This window comes from Parasteatoda tepidariorum, chromosome 9 (genome assembly GCF_982258835.1).
Source record: "Parasteatoda tepidariorum strain Cologne lab strain chromosome 9, Ptep-v5.0, whole genome shotgun sequence".
Taxonomy (NCBI): Eukaryota; Metazoa; Arthropoda; class Arachnida; order Araneae; family Theridiidae; genus Parasteatoda; species Parasteatoda tepidariorum.
The window spans coordinates 88,586,533-88,597,625 of NC_141763.1; the positions used below are offsets into that span (position 1 = coordinate 88,586,533).

Genomic DNA, 11,093 nt, shown 5'->3' on the forward strand with positions numbered 1-11,093 from the left:
GCGTAAGCCGGATGAGAATTCGTTTCGACCAGCCATCCCTGGGATTCGAACCCGGTTCATTTCTTTGGAAGGCGAACAACGTTCGATACCCTGAGTCATCGTGGCTTTCGAAAGTAGGATTCTCCAGTTCCTCTGAGTACCTCGGGACCCCTAAACACTGCCTTGGTGTGTCTCTATGGTACTGATATTCGCCTTACAAATGTCATTAAACTGTTAATTTTAAAAATATTTTATAGAAAAGCACTGCTTTATTTTAATTTTGTTAATGTAAATTTTATCAACATATTTAACAAGTTTAATTTGTACTTACATATTAATTAAAAAAATGTGCTTAATGAATAAAATAAATAATTCGATGTTTAAGAGACTTTTTTTTTCTTTACATTACACAACTGGAGAATAATCACGATAATTGGGTATAATATAAAAAAAAACACAACTACTTCCACTTAGTAGGAATAACATTTACCATGACGCAATGCTAAATTCTATGCCACTATCCACATAAATGCCACTATCCACATAAATCAATTATTAATCAAAAATCGAATATCAATTACTTTTCTTTATAATGCAATAAAATCTGGCGAGCAGCTATTTAAACGATCAAACACTTCGTTTGTTTATTTGTGGCTTGAAGTTAGGCTCGTAGAAAATGCCGTTCATGGGTTAAATTTAGTAGGAATAACACAACCTGTGACGTAGGCTATAGTATACCCAATTACTAAATAACAAAATACTTAAAAGTTTTAAATTAATCTTGAACACTTATCGTTAAAAAGCACTTTTACGGAAAACAATTAGAAAAAGAAAAAATCATACTTAGGCAAAACTTAAGAATTTTTTCGATGAGACAATCAGACCATTAATATTAAAATTTATAAATGAGACAATTATAAGTCAAACTAAAAGGGGAAAAAAAAAGAAAATGCGTAAACAACGTGAAAAGAAAAAAAGAAAAGAAAACACACACACAATTATTTATATCAATTTTTAAGCAAAAACTGAAGAAAACTATTTCTATATTAATTAAGGTAAGTGCTACTTACCCCGTTCTCCAGGACTGCCACATTTTGGAGGGTAATAAATATCAATTTTCTCAGTCATAAAAGACTCTAAGATGTTTATAGACAATCACTTTAATAATAACGGAATTAAAAAACACAAACAAAAAAAGGATTAACAATTAAAGTTCAATTATTTACGGAGCTTAACATGCTTGTTCTCAGATCGAGATATCAACATCAACTGGTGGCGCTGTGGGCGCACCAAAACAACATGCGCAGAAGTGGGAATTCTCGACAATCTCCCACCTTTGGATTCGAAGAAATATTTTCGAATCCAAACAGAATTCTTAGTCTATATGGTCCATCTGAAAAAACTAAACAAATAAAATTATTAGCAAAATGGTTACACTTCCAGCGGAAAAAGTCTTTGTATAGGTCTTAATAGTTTCCCAGATTGGGTCTTAAGTTCCACTAAACGGATTCTCCCATCCTTTCCTGGATAAGTCCTTTCAACTTTGGCCAATGGCCAGAGTATTCTTTTATGGTTGGAATCTCCGATTAGCACAAGATCTCCTTCTTTGATAGACGACTCCCTTTTAATTTTAGAATTATCTTTAAGCAAACCTAGATATTCAATTCTGAATCGGTTTCGCAGGTCTTGTCGCAATTTTAACCGATAAGAATATCTTTTGTTCAATTTTTTTGAATCAATTAGGTCAAGTTCAGGAACACCAATTTCTTTAATTTCCTGTAGAAACATGGATGGCGTGAGCGCTGACAGATCTTCGGGATCTTCTGAAAGATACGTTATAGGACGGGAATTAATTAAACTTTCCGCGTCGCATAATACTGTAGCTAACTCTTCTTCATTCAAACAAGCTCGTCCTAGAACCTTTCTCAGGATGCCTTTCAAAACTCCTATTAATCTTTCGAAGAAGCCTCCCCACCAAGGGGCAGAGGGAGGATTAAATTTCCATGAAATTCGTTTCCTTGAAGCAAAGTCTTCAATTTCGTTCCAATTAATGTTCTTCAAAAGATTTGCCGTTCCCACAAGATTTGTCCCATTGTCAGAGTATACAGTGGACGGGTGTCCTCTGCGAGCAATAAATCGGCGAAGGGCCAAGATGAAACAATCTGTTGACAGGGACGATACTACTTCGAGGTGCACCGCTCGGTAGATGGCACAAGTGAAGAGTACCACCCAGCATTTTCTATCTCCTTTTAAAAGCAGAGGTCCGCACAGGTCGACACCTATAATTTCAAAAATAGCTGCGTCTGTAACTCGATCTTCTGGGAGTGGAATGCTTACGGCTTCCAATGGCTTAACCGAGAATCTTTTGCACTTGAAGCAATTTCTTACGACGCTTCGAATTGTCTTTCTGGTTTTAATGATCCAAAACGACTCTCTGAGGTGAGACATCAAAGTTTGAACACCGGCATGTTTCAGTTCAATATGTTTGTCCATTATTAATTTTTCCACCAAATCATGCTTGCTAGGCAATAATATAGGGAATCTAAAAGTTTCTAAGTCTTTTCTCGATGTTATTCTTGTCTCAACTCGTAAGAGACCATCGCTGTCTTTCACAGTTCGAAAATTTATCTTTCCATTAAAAGATTCTCTTTGAATTTCTTTCAAAACGAACTTCTCAGATGCTTCGATCTCTTCTACCTCCAATTTTCCCTTCTTTCTGTCACTATGATTTCTTAGAGTATTTTTATAAAATCGGATGACGTAAGCCATGATTCTCACAATTTTATTGAAGGAAGACACATTTTGGAAGATTTCAAAGGTATTAGTTGTTAAATTTGTGGCTGAGGATATAGTTCGTTTTCTTTCTGAAAGAACTACTTCAATATCCGGAGAAAGTTCACTAGCTGGCCAATTCTCGAATGGCAGTTTTAACCATTGGGGGCCCTCCCACCAATGGGATTTCAATAAATCTTTAGAATTACATCCCCGCGAGGGCAAATCTGCGGGATTATACTTTCCTTGAATATGTCGCCAAGCCTCCGGATCCGTAAGTTTTCGAATTTCATTGACTCTGTTAGCAACAAAAGTGGCCCAGTTATCTTGCTTTTTAATCCAGTATAAAGCGTTCATTGAGTCAGTGTAGAAAAAGGTTTGCACATTCTTCATATTCAAATCATCTCTTACAGTGTAAGCGAGCCTGGCTCCAATGGTACACGCGAGAATTTCTAATCTAGGAATTGTTATCGATTTTAGGGGTGCTACCTTGGATTTAGCCTGTAAGAGTTGACAGTTAACTATTCCTCCTTTAACATTTCTAATAAAAATTGAAGCCGCGTAAGCCGATTTGCTCGCGTCTACGAAGACATGCAGAGTAGAATTTTCATCTAGATCAGGTGTTTTTCTAGCGATTTCTATTACTTTCAGATATTTTAATTCATTAGCCCACTTTAGAAATTTATTCCTCAGATTATCCGGAAGTCCTGTATCCCAATTAATTTTCTCCTTCCAACATTCCTGCAAGATTAATTTAGGAACTAGTGTGACAGGACTTGTAAACCCAATAGGGTCAAAAATTCGGCTTAACATAGATAATACATTTCGTTTACTCGGAATGGGTTCATTTTCCTCATTTATCTCACAAGATAAAGTATCCCTGTATAAATTCCATTTAAGGCCCAATACTGAAACGATTTCTTTATAGTTATCTCCAGACAAGTTCAAAATTGAGGTTATCTCATCACCATCTGGCCGATTATGTTTCCAATCCCTTAGGTCAAATTGTGCTGAAGCCATTAATTCTTTAGACACCGTAATGAAAGAATTTAACTCGTCAATAGTGTTCACACTTGCAACACAATTGTCCACATACATGGAATCTTTAAGTTTTAAAGCTATGTCTCTCTTGGTTTCATCTACATTCTCTAAATGATAATTTATAGTCGCGGCGAGTAAAAATGGGCTTGCATTTACGCCGAAAACTACACGACAATGTGAATAAACAATTAGTTTCCCTGGATCACCTCCCTCCCACCATAGGAACCGCAGAAATTTCTTGTCTGAGGGAGCAACGTTTATTTGTTGGAAAGCTCGACGAATGTCCGCTATTACCCCAAATTTCCCCTGACGAAATCTGTTAATGAGTTTGGGGATCAGTTCTAAATTATTCGGCCCTTTCTCAACGCAATCGTTCAGTGACACAGAATTTCTTTCCTTAGCAGACGCATCAAAAACCGGTCGGATTTTAGTTGTGGAGTTCTCTTTAAATACTGGTCTATGCGGTAAATAATGACCTTTATCTTTTGTCAGTTCCTCTGAATCAACGGGTTCAATAATTTTTTCGGCTACCCAATCTCTGAAGACGTTTTCATATTCATGTAAACAGTTTCGTTTTTGTAACGCCTTTACGCAAGACTTTAACCGTTTTTCGGCAAGGTTTCGATTGTCCGGTAATTCAGGATGAACCTCTAACCAGGGGAGAGACACTTCATATCTACCTTCTTCATCCCTTCTTAACGACCGAACAAAATGATCTTTCGCGGCTTCCTCAATTTCTGATCTCGTTTGAGAAATATTCGGTTCCGTAATTCCCAGAGAATCAAGTGACCATAAGTCACAAATATTTAAGTCAGTAACATGAAGTGATAAAAGCACTTCATTCGTTATAGGACTTTCTCCAGTTCTTCCCATTAAGGTCCAACCGAAATGCGTATTCATCGCGACAAGGCCATTCGTTATATTTTTAATTTCTCCAGTAAATAAATCTCCAGCATAATCCGCACCTATTAATCCGTGAATTTCATTAGCATTCCTATCAAATAAACATAAAGTTTCATTCACGGTTACGTCACTAGGATAAATTCCGTGCCCTTTTAATTCCTTCATAATTTCCCTATTGTCCAATTTTGGAATCGGGGTACAAATTGTCTTTTGTTCCAGTACATTTAATGTATAAGTAAAACTATTGTCCACATTACTTAAATTAATCGTGTAATTTTTATGTGATTCTTTTTTCTTTAACCCCCCGAACAATCCATGCACAACTGTTTCCTGCCCAAGACTCTTTAATTTTAACTTACGCGCTGCAAATTCCGATATATAACTACAAGAAGATCCAGTATCAATAATCACCCTAATCAAATGTTTTTGTTTACCTCCCGAAACACTTACAATGAGAGTTTGCAACATTATTTTTTCTCTACTAGAAGAGTTACTTAAAGCACAGTCCGTATCAGGTTTCATTTGGGAAAGATCCGAATTATTCCCCTTCCCCCCTGTTTCCATCGAATTTATTTTTCTTTTCCCCATACACATTATACTAACGTGTCTGCCTGAACATATCTCACATTTAACGATAGCCTTACAAGAAGAGGAAAGGTGTCTTTTTTTTATTTTATCATTTAAGCATCGGAAACAAGAGCCAGACCGCTTACAAATGTCTATTTTTTCTTCCAAACTCAAATTATTATTCGTGCAAGAAGCCGAGTAATGTTTATGAGATTTACAAAATAGACAAGTCTCTTTCTCATTCTTCCGATCTTCAAAACACTCATTAATTAATGCAGAAGCCGATGGCTGGCGCCTACACTCCTTCTCAGTAATGTGAGGATTCATTCTAACATGTGTTTTGCTTTCCGAAACAGAAGTACTCAAATTTAAGAAAGTCATTTCTCTGGCTTTTAATTGAGATGATAAAAAATCGATTAGCTCATCAATTTCAGAAACAAGAGGATTTTTTGTTCTTTTGTTGAATTCTAGTAGTAGATCACGGGGCAACAATTTGGTTAAAATGGGAACTAGAATGTTCGAATAGCTATCTTTTTTAACAGATAAACTTTCTAAACTTCTAATGTTCTTTTGTATGTGATTAAAAATGTTCCTGAAGTTTTTTACGTCATTAGAGTTTTTTAATGGGCATGTATGGAGTAGGTTTTCAATGTGTACATTAATCAAAATATTTGTATCGCCAAATTGTTGCTTTAATAAATCAATAGCGTGATCATAATGTTCCGCGGTTAATTCTAAACCATCAATCACATTAAACGCAGGACCTCCTAAAAATGATCTCAAATAAATGAATTTATCAAGTTTACTGAGGTTCTTATTCTCATTAATTGACGAATTGAAACAATTCCAAAAATTTAACCATTCAGAAATTTCTCCGTAGTACTTAGGAATAGTTAATTTAGGTAACTTTATGCGTTCCCTTTCAATGGTTTGAATGTCACTCTGATTGGGACTATTTAGAGAAATATTAGCTTCTTGAAAGGAATTATTTAAATCAAGTTCTTTGTTTAAATTCTTAATAAATCTTAATGTTCTAAATTTTGTTTTAGTTATTTTTTCTTTGTACTCTTCTATACAGTTAAATTCCTCTTCCATATCCTCGATTTTGATTAAGCCCTCAATCTGAGAATCAATAGTTTTTAATTCCTCGCTTTTTTCACCAAAAAGTTCGAGTGATTCTTCGAGATCTTCCACACTTATGTCCGGTTTTAGAATGTCAGTTTCGATTTTAGTAATCATCTTTGTCACCGAAGCTCTTACAAAGCCGCGTTTCCGTTTCAATTTATTCAATTCTTCTTCAGACATTCTGTAAGTGTGAGTCAATTTATAGTTATTCTTAATTGCTAATCTTAATTTCTTTACATTGGTGTTTAATGTCTTATTTCAAACATGCAACATTTCGTTATCAGGTAAAAGTCAATAAATGTCAATAATAGTTTATTACCGTTTAATGGCAGTCCCTGTTCGGGCGCCAAATTTCAATTTTTAAGCAAAAACTGAAGAAAACTATTTCTATATTAATTAAGGTAAGTGCTACTTACCCCGTTCTCCAGGACTGCCACATTTTGGAGGGTAATAAATATCAATTTGCTCAGTCATAAAAGACAAGCATGTTTAGCTCCGTACGATAATTAGATGTTTAATTGTTAATCCTTTTTTGTTTGTTATATTTCGTTATTAAAGTGATTGTCTCTAAAACATGTTAGTCTTTTATGACTGAGCAAATTGATATTTATTACCCTCCAAAATGTGGCAGTCCTGGAGAACGGGGTAAGTAGCACTTACCTTAATTAATATAGAAATAGTTTTCTTCAGTTTTTGCTTAAAAATTGAAAATTTATATGATCATTGCAAACTGTCAGTAAATCATATTTTATGTATGTTAATGATTGCTGAAAAAACATGTAATAACTAATTCTTTATCGCCAAATGTCAGATTTGAGCTGTGTTTCTATCAAAGGAATAGATTATTTAAATAAAATTACGTGGAAATATTAAATCGAGTGCTGGCGAATTCAGGGAATTAGATCTTCATATATGTATTTATTTTTTGAATGGTAATTTGATATATCTGTATGTATCATCATCTAAAAAAAAAAAAAACAAGATTTTTACAACATGCTTTGAATTATTAATCACTTCTATTTTTTTTTTTAACGAAGCTAATATGTAAAATAACGCCTTTAAAAACAAGCAAAATATCGGAGATGGCAACTAGCTCCGGACAGCCCATATATTTCAGGGTGCGTACCCAAATTTTTCAACATAAAATAAGCACTAATAAAAAAAAACGAAAAAAAAAAAAAAACATAATTAAGATATATACACACTAATAAAATTTTTCTTCTTCTTATGGTTGCAAACTCTTCATATATATATTAACAAAGTGCAAAAAAATTTTCAAATACTTTACATGATCATGATAAAATAACTTTCTGTTCTTTATTATATTAACCACCATAAAAATAATTTATAATTTTCAATATTGAGTCGCTCATTTTTTAAAAATTATTAAAAACATTAATTATTTACGTGAAAAAAAATTTAATTCAAAATTACAATTATTTTAACTATTATTTAAAAAGGTTATCAGGTGTAATTTTTAGATTTAAATAAGTTATTTATAATAGTATATTCAATTAAAAATTAACAAGATTAATATCATTAATCGTACCGTATTTATAAAGATTCGAAAAAAAATTAAACAAAGAAAAATTAAATACATTCATATTACAAAAATAAGTTAGTGAATGCCCCTAATAGATTTTCATCAAAATTTGTTACTTGATTCATTATTTCTTTAATGAAATGATTTAAATTTTTTTTAAATAAATTTGAACTGTAAATACAATTAATGTTGAAGCTAAACTTTTTTGTCAGAAGTAAATTATTACATGGTTCCTACACTCATATTTAACAGATCTGAGATAATTGAATCTCTTAAAATAAAATCATTAAAAGATGAATTAAAGTTTTTTGGAATGACAAATATGAACTATGAGCACCGAAAACTTTATAAGTAGCATAATAGTAGAATAATAAAAAGTAAAATAAGTTTAAAAATTTTTATGCAATTAGTGGACAGTCCTTTAGGTAAAAAATCTTAAAATTAAAATTTTTTATCTTTATTAAATTAAATTAATAAAAGAGAGATTCTCTCGACTGCTTTGAGGATCCAGGTGAAAATATGTAATTAGCGAATGATGCCCAAGCCTTCATCAAACACGTAAAATGATTGGCGCTTTCATATGCTACGGACCGACGGTATGCCGAAATGGATTGTGGTTGAGAAACTCAAACGTTTTCATTACAATGCAAAAACCACGCTTTTTGTATAATTTGTGGCGAAAATTGACAGGGTAAAGAAAAAATATTTCATTTTGGAAATTGAACTTTTTAAAAAGATCCAATGAAAAAATCACCTTAATAACTTTTAACGCTACTAACCCTGTATTTACTCACTCCGAACATTATCAAGTGGGTCTTTTAGGATTTGTTCTTGGTTTAGAAAAATTCGATTTATAGGGCTTTTACTCGTCACTACTTTTAAAGAATTTAAAAGCTTTGTGACTGTTAAGACTTTTTTAATGTTGTCAAAATAAACCGAAAACCTGCAACTTTAGTTTGTAGTTCTCTTCATTCTTTTAAAATATTTTGTTGAATCCGGAGCAGCGGACGTCCCTGCAATATGGTAAAATCCTGGAAAACGGTGATATGAGCAATTCTACAAATAAACGCCAATTAGGCGGCCAAGAAAAAAAAAATTTTTTTTCGGGAGGGCACACTATTTCCACGTGAATTTTCTTCTTTTTTACACCCTAAAAAGGCAAGAAAAAATCGTGAACATGAAATTTTTTCTTTGAGACATACTCAGATAAATCTGAGCCATTTATTCTGATAAAACGATTTTTATATAAATATAATATTATTAGTCTCCCTAAAATGTATTTATAGAGATTTCATACTATAAGATTATATTTTAGTGTAAAAATTGGCGTTTATTTGTAGAATTGCTCATATGAGCAATTCTACAAATAAACGCAAATTAGGCGGCCAAACAAAACAAAAAATTTGGGGGGGGGGCAAGCTATTTCTACATGAAATTTTTTCTTTTTTACACCCTACCACTTACCCTAAGAAAGCAAGAAAAAATACTGAACATGAAATTTTTTCTTTGTGACATACTTTAACCCTTTCGCTACCACCGGGACATAGATGTCCCGCAGGCAGTTTTAAATAACCCTATGGACTAAATATTCTTTGTATTATTATGTATGCATGTTCCACTGGTATTCCTTGATATCACTGACAATTCAGTAATTTTTTCCCTTCTTTAGAATTTTATCGATATTTGCATTGTAACTGATATATTTAATTACTTTGTTCATTTTTTTCTCAGAAAAAAAATTGGTAGTGAAAGGGTTAAATGACAAAATACCAATTTTAAATTTTTCCTGATTTTTTCAATTTACGAACTTTGATTAAATTTTTTTATTTTTGTTTTTTATACTAAAATATAATCTTATAGTATACAATCTCTATAAATACGTTTTAGAGAGACAGTATAATAATATTATATTTATGTAAAAATCGTTTTATCTGAATAAATGGCTCAGATATATCTGAGTATGTCTCAAAGAAAAAATTTCATGTTCACGATTTCTTCTTGCCTTTTTAGAATGTAAAAAATAAAAAAAAGTCATGTAGAAATAGTGTGCCCCCCGAAATTTTTTTTTTTTTTTTTGGCCGCGTAATTGGCGTTTATTTGTAGAATTGCTCATATGCCCACTTAGTAACTTCCTATTTTTTTCTTCTAGACCACAAGTACTAATGAATGGTGAATGGGTAGATGAGATTGATGGTGAAGATTGAATGGTGAATGGGTAAAGAGATGCGATGGTCTCAGGCACCCAAGACAAACTACTACGACTGACTGAAGGATACTAACTTGTAACTTCTGTTAAAACTATTGGGTTCCTACCTCTCATTAAGGGTTAGAAATCCAAATCCATTAAAAAAACTAAAATTTATTAGTAGAAAATATGGTTTTGTCCTAGAATCCTAATGCGTGGATTTGGATTATTAGACGTCAGATCAAAAGATATTCAAGGTGTTTACTCTTTTTATGCACTCTACAATATAAACATTGGTTACTTTAATCCAGGAGTGGCCAAGCTCCTTGATAGTCGAGCCATTTTTCAAAATTTGTCGCGAGCCGCAATTAAATACGTATTTAAAAGGTAGGCAAAAAGGGTATGAATTTTTTTAAATTTTTTACTGAAATTATATTTATTGAAAGCATATAAATAAAAGTACAAAATATGTGTAGTGAATTTAAATATTAAACGCATTTATTTTACTTCTCTTAATAATTGTTTAAAATTTGGTGACAGCACTTCTCAGTAATTCTTTCAAGATGCTGGGTAGTTAATACTGATCTGTGTTTGGATTTCACGAATTTTAAAATGGAATAAAATGATTCACACTGGTACGTTTTTCCGAATATTGAAATAATTTGACAAGCAGGCTTTTTAAATTCAGGATACTTCGATTCCGGTACAAATTTCTAAAATTCAGTAATCGACGTCGACTTATATTTCAATTGTAGAGGTTGATCTTCTTGCATCTCTATTAATTCTAATTCTCCAGATGCTTTTTGGGTCATAATTATATTGGAAATAAAAACACCTTGAATGAATTTATGTTGATTTCAAATGGATTCAGAAAAAAATCAAGAGACGATTTAAAATATTTTAAGTCTTGAAATCTATTTTGGAATTCCGTCAATATTCCATCTAGCTTTTCTATATACTCGTTGAGTTTTTCTTGTT

At 32.5% G+C, this 11,093-nt stretch overlaps 1 protein-coding gene across 1 annotated transcript; it reads right to left on the reverse strand.

Moving 5' to 3' along the window:
- Positions 1 to 1,410: 1,410 nt before the first annotated feature.
- On the reverse strand, positions 1,411 to 6,567 carry LOC147804314 (uncharacterized). The gene is made up of 2 exons (XM_087151520.1): positions 6,329 to 6,567; positions 1,411 to 4,786 (listed from the first exon to the last, which is right to left on the reverse strand). Exons 1-2 carry the CDS (start codon positions 6,565 to 6,567, stop codon positions 1,411 to 1,413), a joined length of 3,615 nt encoding a protein of 1,204 aa, XP_087007646.1.
- Between the last annotated feature and the right edge of the window lie 4,526 nt (positions 6,568 to 11,093).